Source organism: Mirounga angustirostris, unplaced genomic scaffold, assembly GCF_029215605.1.
Source record: "Mirounga angustirostris isolate CCGP_5_RB_7025 unplaced genomic scaffold, mMirAng1.0.hap1 SCAF_8, whole genome shotgun sequence".
In the NCBI taxonomy this organism is placed as follows: domain Eukaryota; kingdom Metazoa; phylum Chordata; class Mammalia; order Carnivora; family Phocidae; genus Mirounga; species Mirounga angustirostris.
Window position 1 is genome coordinate 51,885,555 of NW_026991716.1, and position 23,554 is coordinate 51,909,108.

The 23,554-nt window shown below is 37.8% G+C and overlaps 1 protein-coding gene across 7 annotated transcripts in view; it reads left to right on the top strand.

Moving 5' to 3' along the window:
- ZNF451 (zinc finger protein 451) overlaps positions 1-23,554 on the top strand; it is a 114,004-nt gene that overhangs the window by 11,224 nt on the left and 79,226 nt on the right. The window contains exon 4 of one of the 7 annotated variants that reach the window (XM_064597735.1): positions 562-23,316. The exons of the other annotated variants lie outside the window; for them this stretch is intronic. Within the exon in view, the coding sequence (XP_064453805.1) occupies positions 562-2,058 (1,497 nt within the window). The 3' untranslated portion in view covers positions 2,059-23,316. Of the gene's footprint in view, positions 1-561; positions 23,317-23,554 lie in introns of those variants that run through there. 7 annotated transcript variants of the gene reach the window in all.

Here is a 23,554-nt window from a genome sequence, read left to right on the forward strand (position 1 = left end):
GCTCCTTGGAAACTACGAACAATAAAGTAGGACTATGCAACTGGAAGGTTTTGTTATGCATGGAGACTGAACAGGAGAAAATTTTAAAGGGGCTTAAAAGTGACTCTGCAGTGGGGACTTTTAGAAATATTTTTTGTTCTCAGTGGAACTTTTCCCAAGTTCTCTGTACCATTTTTAGCCTCTACTTGTTGACTTACATACATTGAATGGGATTTTTTTAATCACCAGTAGTCTCACCACCTCTTCTTATCCTAGCATGGGACCAAGCAGCAGGCCAGGATGGCAGCACTTGAACTGGGCTTGTTTTCACTCTCTTTTTTCATAGACAGAGTGCCACATTAATGGCCATAGTTGGTATTGGGTTTTTGGGTAGTGAAGCTTGTGGATTTGACTTCTCTGACCCCCTTGCTGATCTGTAGTGGATTGCATCTTTCATTGTTGTTATAATAATTTAAAAAATTGAGTTCTACTTACTGGACATGCATCTCTGCACTTGAAAGTTAACATATTAAAAGCATTTTTTTTTCTTCCTTGGTTTTCTTGTTCATGTGGATAACCCAGAGAATGCCTGAGTCTAAGGTGCCATCCTCTGAGAATCATCGCCCAGAAATGTGCTCTAGCTGCAGTGTTCCTCTTCCCATTGGAGACAGCAGCTCCTCCTCTGGGAGTTGCACCAGCAGTCCACAAAGGATAGTTTCTCAACCTTCTTCTGTTGAGAACCCATTGGAGAACCAGAAAAATGATCAAAATAATTCAGATATTAAGATCTCTGAGACAGAGACACTTAAACCATCACAAAATTATCAGACTCAGCCTTCATCTCCAGTTCTGGTCCCCCAAGAATCTTTGGCCTCTTCAGAGGTCAAGGAGGATTTACCTGTAGAGTCTTCTTCAGTTTCACAGCATGGACAGGATGCCATCCTTTATCTTCAGACACAAGTGGCTGAGATGTCCCGAGTGATCCGTGATCTGCAGTCTAGGAGCTGTTTTAGATTTCATCATTCTAGGCCAAGTGAGAACTCCTCAGTGCCATGGGATATCTCCACCTCCAAGGATGAAAATTTATCCACAGTTGATGAAGAAGCTGACTGCAAATCCCCCTCAGCTGATGACAAAGGGCAGCCAACTGACCCCAGTCAGTCTAGTTTCACAGGTCTTTTGAAAAGAATGGAACAGAGAGGTGTTATAAAGAGAGTAACATTACAGTCTGAAGCAGAATCGTGTGAAGGGAAGCCTGATTATGTGACCTCTAAGAAACGTTTGGTTCCTCCATTGCATCCTCTTCTGAGAATTGCCACCACTGAGGTTTTTAAAGACCCTGCTGATTGCCATCCTTCTTCCTTCATGGGGCACAGGGTATATCCTGTGGCCAAGGATACCTCTCCTTTCCAACCAAATCCACCAGCTGAGGGCCCTATTGTAGAAGCATTAGAGCACAGCAAAAGAGGAAGCACAACATCTCCTCTAGATTCTACCTCAAAAGAAATGGAGGTCATGGGTTGTAGATTCTACCATGCAGCTTCCATTGCAGCCCGAGCTGCTAGCTACATGGCCTATATGACTCAATATCAGCGTAAACTCTGGGAAGATATGGAGGATCTGGTTCATGATCCAGAGTTTGATCGTGGAAAAGCAAGATGTATAATATCTGATGGTATGGATGCAGGCCTTTGGCAGCTTTGTACTACTAGGGACATAATGGATTCTGTAGTCAGAGTTATGGCAATGGCAATAGACTACAGAAGACAAGCCTGGCTCCGCCTTACATCTCTCACTAAGAAAACCCAGGAGAAGATATCACACTTGCCCTTTGATGGTACTTCCCTCTTTGGACAAGATGTGAATGCTGTTGTTGCAGAAGAAAACAGTATTAAAGAAAATGACTATAGAGACCACAACAAATACTATAACCAACATCGATACTTTTATAGTCATGATCAGAAAGCACATTATCACAATAGGGGGTATTCCAAAGGAGATTGGTACAAACCTCGAAACCACCCCTATAGATACAGAAAAAAGGGAGAATCCCCCGAACGCCATGGGTACAAGAATTAATAGCCTGTTTGCGTTCAGCAGCATAGTCATCCAAGATCCTAACTATTTTACTTGCTATTCCCCACTCAAACAGGATCTACAGGTAGGAGGTCACCTCAGAAACTGATGCATGTCTGGAATTATCACAGCTAACATTTAAATTCTAGACTTTTCAAATGAAGTATATAATAAAGAGACTCATGTTTTATTGGCCAAGTGAGCAGTAGAGACTTTCATCTAAGTTGGGTTGGACAAAGGTTTACCCATTATTTCTGGTCCAGAATAAGTTCAGAGGAGGGTACTCAGGAATCTGAATCCTCTTGTGATTAAAGAAAAATACAAAGATTTGTTCCTCAGGAAAATCTTACTGGTAAACTGAGGACTGGCCGATTTGGGGTCTGGAAATAACCTACTATTAGATCTTTGTTTACTAATACCAGAGGCAGATCCTTCGTTTTTAGGTCATCAGTGCTTCCTTGTTCAGGCGTCAGCTTGTCAGATCTTCACAAAATGACAAGTCTGTTGTACTCTGTTTATGTCAGGATGATCAACTTATCAAGAGTCCATCCTACTCTCAAGGTCTCTCAGACTTCAGAATCAACCATGAAGCTGTATGTCAAGAACTGGAATACAAATAAAATTTTGCCAAATCCAGTTTGCTTCCAGTGGGATGGCTAGATGTTACAGGTCTACTGTGGACACCAGCTGGAAAAAGACTTTCCTACCTGTAACATCTCTAGAAATTTTCACAGTAACTATCTATCGAGACTGATGGCTACCGTGTCATTACCACTCAGAGCTACATGTGAGAGAATTCTTTGTTACCATCACGCCTAAGTCTCCATCCTATCAAGCTCTCAGATGTAAAGAAGCTGTGAGACCCAGTCATGGTGTTCTCTCAGGATATTCTGGGCCTTTCACCAAGATGACCTCCTTAAACAAACCTACCTTCTAATCAATTAACTTTTTTGAGCTTGATAATTCATCACTCTAAACACAAAAAAGATATGTACATTAGTGCCCTGGATATAAAGGATGTTATACCATCCAGGCATGCAAATCTGAACTCTATAAGAGAATTCCAAACATGCCTGACAATCTGGTCCTCTTACTGAAATAAAGAAAGAGGGATGCCATCAAACTAGATGATACTGAGAATCCTTAAGTGTTAAGAGTCTTACTGTGGATGTCATAAAGAGAACATCTCACACAGCTCTGTTTCTGGATATCTATGTAAATGATGATATCCATTAGAGATTTCTTAAAAGTCTGAAATCAAGACTTCAACAACATGTTCTTGGTTTACTGGTCCCTTAATCTAGTCAGACTCTTATCACGAGAGACGACTTATCATTTTGCTCCCAGTTGGTTCCATTAATAGTTCTTCACAGTTCTGGAACTGGCAGCAGATACCTCAATTGTATATCCCACAGTATCTTTTTAATCTCAAGGCAGTGGCTGTACAGTATACCAGCCCTTAGATCCTCGTTTTCGCAGCATGACTTCAAAAATGGAGGAAGTGTCAAGTTTGAGGGGTCTGAATACATCACCTAATATTATTTGCTTGGCAGCCAAAAAAAAGTTTTTTTATCAACAGACTTAAAATTTTGTAACTTGATTTGTCAAACATCTTCATTTATTTCATCTGCTTGATCAAAATATCTTGGGTCTACTGTTAGTGGAATATAACACTGTTTTAGGGTTCGTGTGGTTTCTGTTTCTTGCCATAGTTCTTGCACAGTGGTGATTGACATTTTCCCTAGTGCCCCACTTTTTGATGGTTGAAGCTCATTCCCCCTCCATTGTAACTATCTTCACCCTTTTTACTACTTTTCTTTCTCTCCCTATTTGTGCTAGAGGTTGAAGACGCAAGCATCCCTACTTAGAAGAAGCTATTTTATTTTGTCAGATAATTTCAGAGTACTATATTGGTCCTCTTTTTAGATTAAGCCTAAACAACAGGCTTGATATAGGAAATCGTCTTGTAAGCAAATTTGGTCAAGTCCTATCTAGAGTTAGCATTTACCTTTATTTTTGTATATTTTCCACAGTGTTTTACTTCTGCCTTTTTTAGGTCCATGTCATTGATGTAGAAACTCTTCCAAATTAAACTCTAGAAGAGCATTGATTAACTACCTTTAACAAGGGCCTAAAAAAATCATAGATTTTTAGAGTTTACAGTATATATCACATCAGTCAAGCAGTCTCATGTGCCCTTGACATGGCACTGTAGGTTTTTTGTTCGTTTTTTTTTTAAGATTTTATTTATTTATTTGACAGAGAGAGACATTGAGAGAGGGAACACAAGCAGGGAGAGTGGGAGAGGGAGAAGCAGGCTTCCCACGGAGCAGGGAGCCTGATGCGGGGCTCGATCCCAGGACCCTGGGATCATGACCTGAGCCGAAGGCAGCCGCTTAACGACTGAGCCACCCAGGCGCCCCGGCACTGTAGGTTTTTTATGAAAGGAATAGTCACAGGTGAACTTACTGGAGAGAGGAGACCTTGGAACTGTTCTATGTGGCTGCACAGTTGTTCCCAATTAGCCAAGGCTACTTCAGTCTGTTCCGTTCCCACTTTTCCATTTCTCCCCTTTCTTTCCCTGAATTAGATACTGGGTTACAAATGTGTTGATTTTTGAGGTACTCTTATTTCCCAAAATCTAAACCAAAGTAAATGATGCTTGAAGATGTGATTCTCTGAAACTGCAATGGCATTTCCACTTAACATGCTCCTTTTAAGTTTTTTGTTTTGAATTGTGGTCAGAAAAAAGACAACATAAAATTCACCACCTTAACCATTTTTTTTTTTTTTAAGATTTTATTTATTTATTTGAGAGAGAGAGAGAATGAGAGACAGAGAGCATGAGATGGAGGAGGGTCAGAGGGAGAAGCAGACTCCCTGATGAGCAGGGAGCCTAATGCGGAACTCGATCCCGGGACTCCAGGATCATGACCTGAGCTGAAGGCAGTCGCTTAACCAACTGAGCCACCCAGGCGCCCCACCTTAACCATTTTTAAGTGCACAGTTCACTAGTGTTTGCTGTGTTTACATTGTGTAGCTCCTCCTTAAATATTTATAAAGCAGCATTGCTATTCTCTTCCTCTTGTGTTATTTATGTTGCTCAGTATTAAAGTAACATTACTTTACCACTCTCTCACTGATAAGCGCAAACATCTCCAGAAAATTTTCCTAAAAGTGGAAAGATATTGCGGAATCATCGAATTGTTGATCAAGTAGATAACTTCTGAAAGGGATTTGTTGAGTGGGGACTGTCTCAGAATGCAGTAGAATGGGAACAGCTTTTAGCTATAGATGAGTTGGTCTCTTGATTGCAGAAGAAACAATATCCTTAATCTGTTTATTTTAAAATCTTTCTCTGGTATACTTGGATGATGATGGTGTTAAAAAGGGGACTTGATCTAGGGAGACAACCCCTAAGGCATATGGAATTCAAAATTAGATATTAAGTTTTCATACTGTGCCTGCCACAGGAAGCTCCATTAGGTAAACCTTGGATGTTTAAATATCTCTAGATTTTCTAGGAAGCTTTGGGATAATTGCAAATTTAATGATTTGGTATTCTCAGTGGGGATGCGTCTAATGATCCTTTTTCTTCAAAATGTTATTTCTCCACTAGACATGAAATGTATGTGAAGACAATATGATTTCTTGCAGTTATTGTGTACAGAGAAACTGTTTCCATTGTTATATGAAGTGCCTTTTTAAATTTCACCCTATTGTTTAAAACTTAACATTTTGATGTCTTGCATATGTTGCTGGTGATATTTATGTGAGTTCTGTACAGTGATATTTTTTAATCTTGTAGTTTATTCATCATCTGTACAATTGCACTAAATGTACTCTCCTTCTGAATGTTAATTTGTTTTCTTTATAGCACTGTTAATCCATTTCAGAAGGTTGTAGAGTATGCCCCTCCCCCTTTATTTAAATAACTTCAGAGTAGTTCTTTTTAGTTATTAGTGATTGGCTCAGTTTCCTGAGCATTAAGGCAGCTTTGTTTTCTATCTGCACGTTCTAGGTTTTCGGATTGAGTCATTTGTCTCATAACTAACCTTGTTCTAAGCCATGGTAACACAACTTATATTTGATAAGTGGATGTGTTTACTTGGTAAGAAGAAACAAGAATATTAGGAAAAGCAGTAAATTTGCTGACACTTTATCCTTCCTTTTTAGACAGTGAGACAGTTTCCTTATCAGTGTAATTGCATTTAAACTTTTTTTTTTTTAACTGCGTGGCAGCTTCTTTATAATTCCATTTATTTACTTAGCCCTCAAGATAACATTTTGAGGGGAACAAACTCTTTCAGGATACTTGGATACTATTTAGTATATTACATTAGTACTATACTAACATTTTACTGAATGATACCTAAGTGACCTGATTGATAATGTCCTTAAGGGCCCAATACATCAGGATAACCTCTCAGGTACTAAAAATGAGGAGGTTGGAATAGACACAATCCAGAATCCCTTCTAGTTATAAAATTGGATACAGAGTTAAATGACACATTCACTATTCTTGAGGATATAATTTAGTGGGATTCTGATGAAGGTTAGAAATTATGGACTAGAACTTTGTAGAAATAGTTTAAAGATTGCAATAACTGAAAACTTTTTTTTTTTTTTACGTGAGGCATATTTTGCCCCAGACTTGCACTGTTTTAGGTTTCCTTGTCTTTTGAAATTTACCATTCTTAATGTTAGTGACTAGTCCAATAATTGATTGTGATATCTGTGTGCATCTTATGCATGTCAATCAGTTGGCCAGGTCCATTCTATATAGTTTCCATTTGTGGATACAGAAACCAATTAATTCTTCCGTTTTTCACTTAAAATATACAGGCGGAAATTTTATTTAACTGATGATGATCACTGTTGAATGCAAATCTTTTAGTTATTTTTCCAGAAATAATGAGTTTTGTAAGCCATTAAAATATTCTTTTATGGAATTTCCCTTCCTGGATGAATGATAAGAATATTGTTTTATTAAATTTTTTTTCTCCTGTTGATTAGTGGGATAATATTTTTGTACTACTTTGTGTTTTTGTTTGCTTGACTTTATAGTAATGAAAACTTTTTTATGGTAGTGTTTGGTACCATTGAGATTTCTTATTACTGGAAATTATATGTTTGCTTCCAGTGGGGTATATCTGGAAGTGATCACAGTCCAACTGTGTCCTTTTGATGTTATCATATTAATTGTTTCATTCTTTATATTGATCTTTTCTTCTCCTTTATGTAACACCTCTTTCCAGAAGGATGTCTGATCTTCCCTTAATCTCTTTGATGTAGATTATATTTTTTATTCTACCAGTAAATACTAGCCAGGATTTGATGTGGCTTTGTATTTGTGTACTTAAATACAATGCCTTCAGCATTATTGTAAGAGATTTTCTAGTTTTCTCTTTTGTCCTTTTTTAAAAAAGCAGCCAGTCCAGTCTCTGGAACTATTATTTCCTGGCTATTGAACTTCAGTCAGTTTTCAATGCCTTCTTATTTAATGGTAGTCTTATTTTTCTCATTTTGTATAGTTTTCACACAAATGTATTACTACATATGGTTTATGGTTAATTGCATCTTAAAAAAAATTCTAAGCCCATCACCATGAAGTTATAGAACAGCTCTGACATAAACTGTATCTTAAAATTAACCAGTTTTCTCTAGGTCTTAAGGGCTTTACGTATTTTATTGAGATAACTATTTCAAATGATCTCTTGGATTTTCTAATGCCTTGTCAAGAATTCAGCAAGAATTCTCAGGTTGTCTGTACTTTGTTTTAGGACTTTGGAGATCTCTCAAGTTGTATTGAGTTTTCTAATATTCCTAAGTCTATTCCTTGGTAGCAGTGAAAGTAAATGGTTTATATCTAGTTGTATTTTAAACTCTTCTTTGATCTTAAATGCTTCAAGTGTTATTAATGAGTTCTGTTAGTAGTCTCTTTATAAGACCTATTTTCATGTGCTATTTTTTCCCGTCAGCTATCTATCATACGCCTTCTCTTTTCTGTCATTGCCCATAAGAGTAGCTCTATCACATCATTCAGTTTTGAGGGCTACAGTTAGACCTCTTGTCACCTCCCACTTTTATCTGTGATGGCTATGTTTCACACTACTTAGTGTGCATTTAATACTAATATCCTATAATAACTATCATGTTTGTGGTCCCTTTATCTGTACCACTTTTAATTACTAGGGCAACATGATCTGGGTGATGGGGGGGAGCATTTTCCAAGTCACTAAACAGTCTCAAATTTTCAGTTCCATTTTTTTGAACATATTTAATTACATTAAACATCCTGCTGTTAGGTGTGCAGCCCTTCCTTTCTGCCTTGGTTCGAGTATAGTCAGTGTTTAGTTAGCCTCATTTAGATTCTTAGCAAGAGTTGCATGCAGGTTGGTCTTTGTCTAATGGCTTATAACAACTCATGTTTACTTTTAGCAAAAATACCTTTTGAGATCTTGGAAGCACCTTGATAGCCTTGGGCCTAACAGTTGTCTTCCTGCCTGGGAAGCAAGTAGAGGAGAGAATTTTCATTTATACAGCTCACGTTTACTGCGCTGTGTGCCAAAAGTTACAAGGCGTTCTTGAGGAAGAAATTCACTGTTATTTTGCAGATGAGGAAATGAAACATCATTAAGCACGTTGCTCAAGTGGTGGAGCCTAGCTTTTGAATATTGACTCTATTCCTCCACAGTCTCAGTTTAGCATTGTGTACTAGGCTGCCTCTTTGTATTTTTCACGGCTCAACTCAAGTCTTAACCTCTCTGATAAGCTAATTTGACCTATACTAACCTTTTTCTTCCCTAAATTTTGTGTTTATGGCTGTACTCTCATCCCTTAGTACTTGATGTCTTCTATTATCTAATTCCTGGTCATTTCACTTGTCAGATCAGAAACTCTAACCTCTTCATTTTCCCATTGAGATTTCACTGTGTGGGACTAAGATTGTCTTGATGTGTGGTCATTGGCTTGTTTCATATATTCCATTCATTTTCTGCACTGATCATTTTAGTCAAGGGTCTTTTTTGCTGGTTTTTTTTTTTTTCTTCTGCCTTTTTTGTTACACCGTTTTGTTTCAGATACGCAAAATTGTTTTTTTGGCGTTTTTTTCTGGCATCTTTAGGATATTGGCTAGAAAGGAAGGTGGAATGGTGCAAAGCACATGGTATTTAAATTCTAAGACCTTGATCTGAGTATTAGCAAGTCACTTATTTTCTGAGCCTCAGTTTTCCTACTCTCAAATGAGGTAACGCCTGGAAGTACTTTGAAATTTCAAAAGCCCAGTATAGATTTCTTTCATAGGTGTGCTGTTTCTACACACGTAGATATAACTGTGGGATGGTATTGGATATAAATACAGATACATTTTAAGATGTATATTTAATAGCATGTAATTGTTCATGTCATCAGATTATGATCCCCTTGTTTACAGTTTTTAAGGCTCAACCATTAAGCTGTATTACAAGCCCATCAATGGATTAAGTCGTTGAAAGGCATATTTAAAGTAAAATAGTCTCTTTTCTCAAGTACAGGCTAAGAAATGCTCATTATAAACAATAAGGAAATAAAGAGAATGTAGAATGAAGAGCTAGGTTATGTAGGTATGTGTATATGATTTTTGATGGATGCTGTTTTGTCACTTTGTGTCTGTTGGCAACAATTTTCTATCATAGTTTTCAATACCTTTGTGCAGGCAGACACTGAGGAAGGTCTGGGGGAACCTGGAGTTAATAAGAGATGGTATATTCTCTTTAGAGAAAGAAATAACAATACAATGTAACTGTCCTGTTTAGAGGCATGAGTGCAATGAAGTTGAACAAAAGAGGGCCATCTAGAGGAATCAGAGAAGCTTTTTTTACTTAGCAGATACTTAAGCTGAGGTCTGCAACATGATTGGAGAAGAGATAGTTGGACCAGTGGAGAATCAGTAGCCAGGCATTGAGATGAATCAGTGCATGCAAAGGCATGTGGAACGTTGTGTCTGGTTTCAGAATTGTAAGGAACAGCCTTTATGGGGGACAGTTGGTGAAGATTAAGTTGAAGAAAGGATAAATTACCCATGAAAATGTATTGGTTCCTAGCTATTCAAAGTGTACCAAGTTTGTGTGGCTATTATTTGTAAGGTTATAGAAGTAGTCTGTCTGCAGTTCGCTTTGTACCAAAATCCCCTGTGACCATCTAGAGCAATTCTTTTTCTTCTCTGAACTGAGACAAAGGAAGGCTTTCAGTCAGTGCACCTCTAGTCCCAGGGACAACTCAAGCAGTGAAAAAGAACTGAGACACTGGTAGAGAACAACTTTGAAGATGAATGGGATGAGGACACTGAAGTGGAATGTGACAGACCATTATGGGTATACAGTTGCATACTTCAGGACCTCCTATTGGCATTCTGTCCTCAGTGTAGCTAAATGTGGCTCATTTCCCTGTACGTTGGCTTACAGATAATTTGAGGGTAGACTTGGGGAAAATTAAGGTATTTCTAAAAATGTTGCTTCATTGGAGTTTGGAGTTTCAAAATGTTGTATTGAAGACAGACCCGTGAACCTTGTGCCAGTGGTATCTCCAGCAGCACCCAAAACACATTTTGTCAACTTCCTGTTTGTTTTTTCTGTGATTTGAGTTTCTTTTCTTGCTTTTGTTGCCACTTTCACCTTTTCTCTTCATAATTCATCCTTTTTCTTTCTGTGCCAGAGTTATAGCAGTGGCACTCAGGGTTAAAGTCATATTCCCCTTTGCAACTTCAGAGATACTTAAAAATTCTCAACTTCCAAATGTTTTTGTTTTGTTGTGTTTTTGTTTTTGTTTTTTATGGTCCTGTACTGAAGGAGAATCAAAGTCACTCTTCCTAGGAGGGGATTTTTATAAGTATAGATATTGGCAATTTACCCAAAAGACAATACAGGAGGAAGAATCTTATTTAATAGGTTTGGTGGTACTAGCCTTCTTAACTGAGTAAAGTACTTTACAGAACGGGGTATATCTGTATGTATGTTTTTTTAAGTTTGCCATATAAAGCAGATGTTCTGTGTACTTTGTGTTTGTAAACAATAACCAGTTGGGGGTGGGAAGATGATTGCTTTGTACAAAAGGGTTGTTTCCTGGTTCCAAAGCTTTGCTGCTGGAGATGGTAAATAAATATTGTACTGCTTTGCTGTGTTTATCCCTTCTGCTCTCTCTGTATTTGAATATAAAATACTTGAGAAAAATTGTTGCTTTTCAAAATTATTTTTGGGGGTGGTTTGAGCCATAAGTTGGGCAGAAGGGGCTTCTGGTAAACAGAACTTCTGGGAATGCAAACTATGGACCACAGCTTTAGGATGGGCAATAATAAGCAGGCTTTTAAATTTGAGTTTGTATGGAATAAAGCAGTTGTTTCAGGAATTCTGTTCAAACCCAAGTGCACTGGTCAGATGGATAGCTATAATTAATGATTTACAAAGTTAATTCATTCCATTTGTGCAGTTGGTTGCTCCTTTGAGCTTTCTTTAAACTTGGGATCCCTTCTTTACACAGAAGATAAGGATAATGGCTAGAATAATCATTCTCCATTGGATGCCCTGCTGACTAGTTTGTGTCAGCTGACATTCAGGGAGATATTATAACAACAACAAATAAACCTCTGCCTTGGATTATTCTCTATATCCCCTTTCCCTGTCCCTCCCCCATACCTCCTACAAAATTCATCTTAACTTATTACTGGCTATTCTGTAGCCAGAAAAGTACTTTTGGGGAGTCAGATAGGGAATTGGGTTGCGATCACTTCTCTGGATAACTCTTTTTATAGAGTATTTTCTCCTAGCTTATATCACCCTGTACAGAAGTGAAAGTCCATTTCAAAGGGAAGATCCTTTGACTATATTCGTATTTCCATTTAAAAAGTAATGTTGTATAATGCCAAATTTGATAGTTACTCAAAAGCTAAAGTGCTTTTTAGAGATTAGCAGTGATTTTAAAATAAAAAGTTGCTCGTTATAAAAAAGGCTCAAAATGATATAATGCCACAAACTATTGTAAAATGATAATTTCTTCTGTGAAACCCTGCTTTTTTTCAGTATTGTGCATCTAGAAATTGCTTTACAAAAGCAGAATTACTCCTTTAATTTTACATTTCCTTTGACTTGATCTTGGCAAATATATTTAGAAAACTGGTTTAGCTAGTTTATGGCAGTTAAGAAGTGACTTGGAAGCTCAACTTTTGGGTGAGCAGATGAAGGGTAAAATTAAAATGAAAGGTATGCCTGGTATTTAATATTTGAAAAATATTTATTCATGAGAACTTAAAAAAGTTTGTTAAACAGATTATAGCCCATTTTCTCAGCATTCAGTACCAAGCCCAGTTCTTTACTGCCACAGGGGAGTTGGCAAGTATATGGCACTTGGCTTCTTAAACCATAATACTCTGAAGGATTGAGAGTGAATGGTTCAAGAAACAGGCATTTGTAGATGAATTCCAGAAGAAAGCCCATCTGTGAAATTGTAGTTCTAGTAAAAATTACTTTTGAGACATTATTAGCTTCCATGCAAATAAGTATATTAAACAATGAGAAATTACCTTGGTCATTGGAAAAGTTAAGAGTCTTTTAGTCTTACATCCCAAACAGGAAAAGAGGAATGTCAGGTATAGTAGAATAAGCTAATATTTTTAAGTTTCAATTTTTAATTTGCCTGATTGTACTTTTTAATAATTTAAGTACACTTAAAAATACAAATGAGTATGTGTACTTTGCAGTTTGTTTTAAGCATATATGTATTTAAAGAAAAATACAAAATTTTAAGTATGTTTTAGCTAAGTGCTTTTGGTTTAAAATAGTCATGGTGTTTGACATCAAAACTATGTAAAATATATTTTCCTGATAGTCATTAAGGCTGTTGAATGTGACTTGCCTTGGTTATGATTAATATCTCTTTCTGTTAGGTTTGGAAAATAATGTAGCCTAGTCATTGGATTTCTAGAGAGAAAAAGGTGGAGAGGGAAAGAAAGTTAAATACAATTTACTAACAGATTATTTTCCTTCTAGATACAAAATTTACATCTACCTTTATGAAGGATAAATGTTCAACTTATATTTTTGTAAGGGATTAATTTAAACCAAATCCATTATTCCCAAACAAAAGAGTGAGATCCTCAGTACTTTTTGTCATTATTCCATCTTGTTGGTTAAAAATTGAATTTGTTAGTTTTATTACATGTGCTGATTGTAGAAATACTAGAAAATGAAAAAAAGAAAAATTCTCCAGACAGAAAAACTGTTAACATTTTGATTTCTAGCCTTCTAGATTTTACCTATGTATTTTAATAAAAGACAGGATTATTTTCACTTAAATATAAGTGAGGGAAAGAAAACACTGAAATATATACAGAGTATAGGTTCATTGATTAGTGGTATTTTGTGCCGTTTTGTCATTAGTCTATTGATACTGTATGATTTATTTTACAGTTCACATAGAAAGATCAGTTTCACATTAATGTTAAAAATTTTAATAGTTTCCAGGAAATATTTGTTAGCTTCTTAAACTTGATTAGTAAGTGAAAGTATTAATTACTTTGGTGAAAATTTTGTCTAAATATGGAATTTGCTTTGAATGTGACTCCTGATCTGTTATGATCAGGATTTTGAGTTCATGGTCAGAACCAATTTTAAGTTCAACTGAACTGATTTCAAGTTTGAGGTGTTATTGGTCTGTAGCAAAAAGAAAAATCAGGGTGGTGCAGCTAATTTTTCATAAGATAAATTTGTTTAGTATGAGACTACTAAGGGAAATTTTAAAGTATTAGTTTGAGGTGTTGTATCTTACTCTTTAGAAATCATGGTGACCATTGATATTAGTTCCTTAAAAAATGCCCTTACATGGGTCGCCTGGGTGGCTCAGTTGGTTAAGGGTCTGCCTTCAGCTGGGGTCATGATCCCAGGGTCCTGGGATCGAGCCCCATGTAGGGCTCCCTGCTCAGTGGGGAGTCTGCTTCTCCCTCTCCCTCTGCCTGCCAGGCCACCTGCTTGTGCTCTCTCTCTCTCTGAAATAAATAAATAAAATCTTAAAAAAAAAAAAAATGCCCTTACTTGACAAAATAAGGGAATCCTATGCCAGGCTTTCCATTTCCTTTTGCCCCCAGTTAGGTTGACCCATTGAATCCCATCATTCCAGATTAGATCCATAGGAAAGCCCTCTTCCTTTCCTTCCCAAGTTATACCTGCTTCTAGACTTGGAATTTTTGCTGTGACTCTACCACACCACATTAAACCTTAAACATTTTGTCCTCAAGAACAAAAGAATTCGTGCTTACTTTCACCTGTGTAGGCATACCTTGGAGATACTACGGGTTTGGTTCCAGACCACAAATACTTTATTGCTAAAAAATGCTAACCATCTGAGTTTTTGGTGAGTCTTAATCTTTTTGCTAGTGGAGGGTCTTGCCTTGATGTTGATGGCTTCTGACTGACCAGGTTGGTGGTTGCTGAAAGTTGGGGTGGCTGTGGTAATTTCTTAATATAAAACAAATAGTGAAGTTTGCCACATCGATTAACTCTACCTTTCAGGAATGATTTCTCTAGCATAGTAGTGTTCTACATCCTTTATTGTCACTTCAACAATCTTCACAGCATCCTCACAAGGAGTAGATTCTATCTCAAGAAACCTCTTTGCTCATCCATAAGAAGCATTTCCTCATCTGTTCAAATTTTATTATGAGCTTTCAGCAATTCGGTCACATCTCAGGCTTTACTTCTAATTCCAGTTCTCAGCAATTGCTATTTCTACCACATCTACAGTTACTTCCTCCATGGAAGTCTTGAACCCCTCAAAGTCATCCATGAGGTTGGAATCAACTTTTTCCAAACTCTATTAATGTTGATATTTTAACCTCTTCCCATGAATCATGAATGTTCTTAACGGCATCTAGAATGGTAAATCCTTTCTGGAAGGTTTTCATTTTTCTTTGCCCAGATCTTTCAGAGCAATCACTATCTGTGGCAGCTTACATTCTTACAGAGAAATAATAAGACTTAATAATAAGATATATAATAATATAAGATATTATAATAATAATAAGACTTGAGAATTAAAGTTGTTCCTTGATCCATGGCCTGCAGAATGAATGTTGTGTTAGCAGACATGAAAACAACATTCTCTCACTGTACATCTCCATCAGAGCTCTTGGGTGACCAGTCCATTGTCAATGAGCTGTCAAATTTTGAAGGAATGTTTGTTCTAAGCAGTAGGTCTCAACAGTGGGCTTAAAATACTCAGTGAACCATCATGTAAACAGATGTGCTCTCATCCTGGCCTTATTCCATTTATAGAGCAGAGGCAGAGTAGACTAAGCATAATTTTTAAGGGCCCTAGGATTTTCACAATGGTCAATGAGCATTGGTTCCAACTTTTAAAAAGTCACCAGCTGCATTGGCCCCTAACAAGAGAGTCAGCCTGTCCTTGTAAGTTGGTTTTTTTGTTTTTAAGATTTTATTTATTTATTTGACAGAGAGAGACACAGCGAGAGAGGGAACACAAGCAGGGGGAATGGGAGAGGGAGAAGCAGGCTTTCCGCTGAGCAGGGAGTCCGATGGGGGGCTCGATCCCAGGACCCTGGGATCATGACCTGAGCCGAAGGCAGACGCTTAATGCCTGAGCCACCCGGGTGCCCCTGTCCTTGTAAGTTTTGAAGCCAGGCATTGACTTCTCTAGCTATGAAAGTCCTAGATAGCATCTCCTCTCCAATAGAAGGCTGTTTCGTCCATATTGAAATTCTGTGGCTTAGTGCAGCCACCTTCATTAATTCTCTTGGCTAGAGCTTCTGGGTAACCTGCTGTAGGTTCTACCTCAGCACCTACTGCTTCATCTTGTACTTTGATATTATGAGACAACTTTTCCTAAGCCTCATGAATCAATTTCTGCTAGCTTCAAACTTGCCTTTTTCCTTACCTCTCTCAGCCTTCACAGAATTGAAGAGTTAGGGCTTTGTTGAGGATTGGGTTTTGGCTTAAGGGAATGTTGTAGCTGGTTTGATCTATCCAAACCACTAAATATATATCAGCAGTAAGGCTGTTTTGCTTTCTTATCATTCATGTGTTCACTAGAATAGCACTTGTAATTTCCTTCAAAAACTTTTCCTTTGCATTCACAACTTGACTGGTGCAAGGGGCCTAGCTTCCAGCCTATCGTGGTTTTCAATGTGCTTTTCCCACTAAGCTTAATCATTTCTAGCTTTTAAAGTGATAAATGTGTGTGCAACTCTTCCTTTTACCTGAACACTTAGAGGCTATCATCAGGTTATTGATTGCCCTAATTTCAATATTTATATCTCAGGAAATAGGGAGGCCTAAGGCAGGGGAGTGAGACGGAATGGCGAGTCAGTGGAGCCATCAGAACACACACAACGTTTATGTAGTCTTACATGGGTGCAGTTCATGGCACCCCAAAACAATTACAATACTAACATCAAAGATCACCGATCGTTAAACAAATACAATAATGAAAACTTCTGAAATATCTTAATTACCAAAATGTGACATAGGCATTGAGTGAGCAAATGCTGTTGGAAAAATCGTGCCAACAGACTTGCTGGGTGCAGGGTTGCCACAGACCTTCAATTTGTAAAAAATGCAGTATCTGCAATAAAATGAGGTATGCCTGTACATGCTTAACTTTCATGGATATGTGTACTCAGATTTAACCAGTATTCTTAATCTGACTGCCATTTGAAGGACACAGCCCAGATTTGCTTTCTACAACCCGAGTTTTAGATTTAAAAAATGTAAAGAATAGGGGTGCTTGGGTGGCTCAATCATTAAGCATCTGCCTTCGGCTCAGGTCATGATCTCAGGGTCCTGGGATCCAGCCCCACATTGGGCTCCCTGCTCAGTGGCGAGTCTGCTTCTCCCTCTCCCTCTCTACTTGTGCTCCCACTCTCTGTCTCTTTTTCTCTCTCTCAGATAAATAAATAAAATCTTTTTTAAAAAATGTAAAGAATATACTGGAGGATATAAGAAGTCATAATGTCCAAGGTGTGAGCACAGACAGGATCATAGAGGCCATATTAGCCTGGCTTCTGAGGTTCTGGAACAGCTTTTCTTTCTGTACCCCATGTGACCCTCATTTTGTAACCTTCCAACTCCTGATCATCCACAGATTTTTTTGTGTCAGACTGTATTATTTTAACCATATTATTTTTTTAATTGAAACCGTTATTTTTTAAAATTTTTTCATAGTTACTGAATTAGAATTTGCCTTTTAATGTTTTCTGACTTCACAACTTTCTTCTTAATTCTGTGAGGATCCCACACAACTTCCCCAATGGGAGGGGAGAGGTTATGGAAGAAAAATTGATGCAGGGAGTGATCTAAAATTAGAGGCAAATAGACTCTCCCCTTCCCAGTATGTTTCTTAAGACTTTCCTATCCTTCTCCCCCAAAATAACTGAGTGAATAGCATTTTCTTGCAGCTCATTTGCTATCACTGTGGACTCAATAGTATTCTTCAATAGTATCTAATATGGAAGTTAATGCAGGGTGACCACAGCATGTGTTTCAAGAAGAATGACTGAAAATCCTATAGCTGCTAACATTTTATTTTTACCATTCTTACATTGAGAGCCAATTCCATTTCTAGCTTGAGAATTTACAGTCTGAAAGTCTGACCTTAGAAAAGCTCTAAGGACCTAAATGCTTATTAATACAATAGGCTTTGGGGAAGATTGGCAAATCTAAGAAGAACAGTCCTAGAATTTTGTGATTTCATATTAAATTACAGTTCAGTATTTTGACACTAATGGAATAGTGGAAAACTCCCAAACCTGAGACTATGGTGTCCCCTTTTCATCTTAATTCTACAGGAAACATTTAAGACACTTTCATCTAGCCTGAAACAAGTTCACTTTCTGCCCATATTCCTGACAAATAATAGTATAGCTTTGGTTCTGCAGTTGAATCAGTAACAAGGTGGCCTGCAGTGAATGTTTTCCCCCTTGCCTTCTGATAAGTTAAAATTTGTTTCTGAACATACTGATTGCTTGAATTACCTATTACACTTCTATGCAAAATAAGGCCTTCTGTGACCTAATAGGTAAAATCCCTAGGATATATTTCAATATCCATGATCTCTGTTTTTCCAATGTGTATATGTTCTCTCAGAACCACAGAAGTATATAATTTAGTAAGATCTAGAGGCTTCCCCACATCTTGGATCACTAACAGTGGAAATCCAAGGGATTTAGCTTTCTGGAGAGAGTGAGTGTTCATAAATAACCCATTACTTGTACCTGGCTTTAACCAGCAACCTTGATTCCAAAACCTAAGTTGTGATGGAAAAATAATCATATGAGTATCATCCCCTGCCTCATATAATAATTTTTCCCCATTTTAGGAGAAAACATTTATATTAAGTACTTCATTTTTCTCATAAACGGTGGCGTTTCAAGGTTGAAGTTCATTCTTTCTCTAGCTCTACCATTCATTCCTTTTTATCTCCTCCTAGTAAATTGTCTTTCTAATTATATGCTTTCCATATAGGTAGCCAGAGGATTTTTGTTCTGTTTTATTTTCGTTTTTGTTTTTAAGAAGAAAATAGAAACTTTCCCCATGGAGGAAGAAGAAAAGGAAACCAAACTCAATTTTAAATGTCTTTTTGAATTCAGTATCAGAGCTGTTAGGTCTTTTGAGCCCTTCAAAGTTGTGAAAGATGATAAATAGATCAGAATTAGTTGGGAGTCACAGAAGTAATCTTTTTTATTAACATAACCAGATAGTTAATTAAAAGATAACATAGGCTACTGATAGCTAAATATGAGGAAAATAATTTTAGCAAACAGTAATACCAACAGGTTTTGCTTATTTGACCGCCAAAGAGTAATGTTCTAGGGCCAGAGATTAGTTTTAGAATGAAGTTGAAGAGATTTAAACAAATGTTTTAATGTTGATTAAAGGGCTAAATAATTTATCATCCAAGTCTATGAGTATAGTTTGAAGGGAGTAAAGTTCTTATCTAAGGGACAGCTAGGTGGCTCATTCGGTTAAGCGTCTGCCTTTGGCTCAGGTCATGATCCCAGGGTTCTGGGATCTAGCCCCACATCGGGCTCTCTGCTCAGCAGGGAGTCTGCTTCTCCCTCTGCCCTTACCCCCATACTCACTCCCTCTCCCCCCCCCCATCAATAAAATCTTCCAAAAAAAAGGTTCATACTTAAATTTTGTGACAAGTGAATTACTAAAAATTTTTCCCTTTGGATATATGTAATATCTGTGTTTCAAACTTTAGTTTTCATTTAGTTTTGTGTCCAGAGTATATTTATAATGTAAAGCAGAGAATCATTAATTGTGTTTTAAAGGAAACTTTAAGAAGAATAAATATTATGTAAAGTCTTCCTGAATGAGTGTAACTCCAGAAGTATTTCAGGGGCGCCTGGGTGGCTCAGTCGTGCTCAGGTCATGATCCCAGAGTCCTGGGATCGAGCCCCGCGTTGGGCTCTCTGCTCAGCGGGGAGTCTGCTTCTCCCTCTCCCACTCCCCCTGCTTGTGTTCCCTCTCTCACTGTGTCTCTCTCTGTCAAATAAATAAAACCTTAAAAAAAAAGAAAATATTGGTGGCCTAGGAAAAAGTAAAATGATAGTGGAACCATAAATTCAAAGGTAGCTCTTCCTGGATTAGGATTACTTTAGTTAATCCAAAACATGGCCACCTTTCTATCCCCAGAATATTGTGATCCAACAATGTATTTTTATACGTAAACCCTAATTTATACCTTTGTCTACCTCATGCGTTATTATGACCAAGCATGACTTTTGCTAGAGTTTAAAACCTAAAAATGGGGGCACCTGGGTGGCTCAGTCATTAAGCATCTGCCTTCGGCTCAGGTCATGATCCCAGGGTTCTGGGATCGAGCCCCGCATCTGCCTCCCTGCTCAATGGGAAGCCTGCTTCTCCCTCTCCCACTCCCCCTGCTTGTGTTCCCTCTCTTGCTGTGTCTCTCTCTGTCAATTAAATAAATAAAATCTTTTAATAAAAAAAAAAAAAAAACCTAAAAAATGTATCTGTGTCAGGAAAAATAACATACTCTAGGCCCATGTTTAAATATTATTAACTTCCTTAAATTAAAAGATTCTTTTAGGATCTACTCTAAATTTTCTTCTCAAGGTAGCATCAACGTTTGAAGTAGATAATATTTTTGTCTTCCCAAAGAGTACATTTAATTTGCTTTTAAGACAGGTAAGTGTACCTTTACTAAAGGATTGGAGCTCAGATAAATAGCTTTTTGTGATTCATATCTAGTAAGCTGCATTGTCCTATGACTTGTAAAAGAATATTTTGAAGTTAGGAGAATGTCATCTATTAACCTCTGGTACAAGGGTGTAGGCTGACCAAGTAGTTGGAAAGTGAGTTGGAACTACTTGCACCCAGCGTAATTTTGTGAGTATTTCTTATTGCAAAGATGTAGCCTCATACTGAAAATACCATTTTGGCCTTTTTATATATATACTCACTTCTGCGTAACTTTTGTGTACTTGGAAAATCACACCTGTTGTTTGACATGGTTGATGCAATTCTGTCCCACTGTAGATAAAATTTGGGTTGTACATGCATGACTGATTTGCCTAAAGAGTGTATTTTAGGTAGTAACCCAGTCTTTCTAGTTGAAAAAGGTTTTAATAGACTATTGTTTAGAGAAGTTTTAGGTTTACATTAAAACTGAGAGGAAGGTATAGAGATTTCCAATATACCTCCTGCCTCTACACATGCATAGCTTCCTTCCTTATCAACGTCCCCCAAAGTAATGTTTGTTTTAATCAATGAGCCTACAGTGATACATCATTATCACCCTAAGGGTTCACTGTTGATGTGTTGTACATTATGTGGGTTTCGACAAATGTATGATGATTTTTTTTTTTTAAGATTTTATTTATTTATTTATGGGGCGCCTGGGTGGCTCAGTCGTTAAGCGTCTGCCTTCGGCTCAGATCATGATCCCAGGGTCCTGGGATCGAGCCCCACATCAGGCTCCCTGCTCCGTGGGAAGCCTGCTTCTCCCTCTCCCACTCCCCCTGCTTGTGTTCCCTGTCTCACTGTGTCTCTCTCTGTCAAATAAATAAAATCTTTAAAAATAAATAAATAAATAAAGATTTTATTTATTTATTTGACAGAGAGAGAGCGCACAAGTAGGCAGGGCGGCAGGCAGAGGCAGAGGAAGAAGCAGGCTCCCGGTTGAGCAGGGAGCCTGATGTGGGACTCCATCCCAGGACCCTGGAGTCATGACCTGACTTGCTTAACCAACTGAGCCACCCAGGCACCCCAGGTATCCACCTTTATAGTGGACATATATCATACAGAATAATTTTACTGCACTAAAAATCCTCTGTACTCTGCCACTCATCCCTTCCTCCCCCCAACCCTAGGCAACCACTGATCTTTTTTACTGTAACCATAGTTTTGTCTTTTCCAGAATGTCATATAGTTGGAATCATGCAGTATGTGGACTTTTCAGATCGACTTCTTTCATTTAGTAATATGTATTTAAGTTTCCTCCGTGTCTTTTCATAGCTTGATGGCTCATTTGGGTGGTGGTGGGAGGGAGAAGGGCAGAGGGAGAGAGAATCTTAAGCAGGCTCCACGCCCAGCATGGAGCCCAAGGCTGGGCTGGATTTCACAACCCTGAGATTATGACCTGAGCCAGAATTAGGAGTCGGACGCTTAACCAGCTGAGCCACCCGGGTGCCCATTGATGGCTCATTTCTTTTTAGCACTGGATAATATTCCATCATCTGATGTACCACAATTTATCCATTCATCTACTAAAAATCATCTTGGTTGCTTCCAAGTTTTGGCCATTATGAATAAAGCTGCTATAAATATCTAATTACATAGGTTATTTCACCCCTAACTACTGTTTATTTGCATGTTGTTTTCTTAGAAAGATCATGTCGTCTGTGAACAAAAAGGGTTTTATTTCTTCCTTGATTTGTGTTTTGGTGTCTAACATTGATTGGGGGAAATTCTCAGCCATTATTGCTTCAAATATTCTGTTACTTTCTCTCTTTCTCCTGGTATTTTCATTATGCATATATAACATTTTTTGTAACAGTTCCTAGATATTCCATTTTGTATTTTTTCAATCCTTTTTTGTTTTGTTTTTCAGTTTGGGAAGTTTCTGTTGACATACTCTCAAGCACAGAGATTGTTTCTTCAGCAATGTGCAGTCTACTAATGGGGCTATCACAGGCATTCCTAATTTCTATTACAGTGTTTTTGATCTCTAGCATTTCTTTTTGGTTCTTTCTTTGGATTTCTATCTCTCTTACTTATATTACACATCTGTTTTTTTATGTTGTCTACTTTTTCCATTAGAGCCCTTAGCACATTAATCAGTTGTTTTGAATTCCTTATCTTGATCATTCCAACATCCCTGTCATGTCTGCCTTTTTATGCTTGCTCTGACTCTTCAAACTGTGTTTTTCTGCCTTTTAGTATTCCTTGTATGTTTTGGTTGAAAGGTAGACATGATGTATTAGGTAAAAGGGGCTGTGGTAAATGGGCCTTTACAAAGTAGTGGTAAGGTACAGGGAAGTGGTAGCACTCTGTAGTCCTGTGATTAAGCCTCAGTCTTGTTGAGCTTATGCCCCTGGACTGTGACCTTCAGCACTGATTCTCAATCCCTTCTTTTAAGCGGGAAGGATGGCTAGAGTGGCCTGGAATTGTGTATTTCCATTCTCCCAGGTTAGTTAGGCTCCAATAAAATTCCTACAACCAGGGTGCGTTCTGGTAAAATAGTTTTTGTTGAGGGCATGTCTTGTTAAGAAGAACAGAATGCTCTGGCATATTTAAAAATGCTTACTTTTCCTCTCCCCCGGCTGGAAGCGTAAGGGGATGTTTCTCCAGTTTTTACTGTGAGAACCTGGTGGAACTCTGGGAGATAAACTCACAGAAGTGTGAGGGCTCTCCGTGATTGGGTCATCTTGTGGTTTTTAACTCTTAGACTTATCCCATTGAGTGTCCAGCAATTCATCAGTTATAGTTCAGGTTTTTCCTCAGTACTGGCTTCTGCTGAGGTTTCCACTCATGGGTTTCTGCTCCATTAACTTGTGATCCTCTGTCTCTCTTTTTTGGAGCACCGGTTCACACCGTAACCTCACTTTTCCGGTCTAAGAGATCTAAGAAGAGCTGTTGACTTCTTGGTTTGTTCAGCTTTTTACTTGTCAGGATAGAGAGGAGAGATGCTGGACCAGAAACTGGAAGTTAGATCTATTTCTTTACATCATTTTCTCTTAAATAAATATTGTTCTGGCATTACTGAAAAACCAGAACCAAGGATGTTTGTACTGTTAGACCTTTTAGGGAGGGACTAATGGCTTAATGGCATTACCTTATAGACTCAGAGCAAAGCAACACCAAACCCTTCAGTATCCAGATGATTATAAAGTAAATAAAGATGATAAATTGTCTTAGCAGTTAGTGTATCTAACATTTTGAAAACCACAGATGCTGGTGGAAAATTGGCTGACCTACAAAATACCATATAA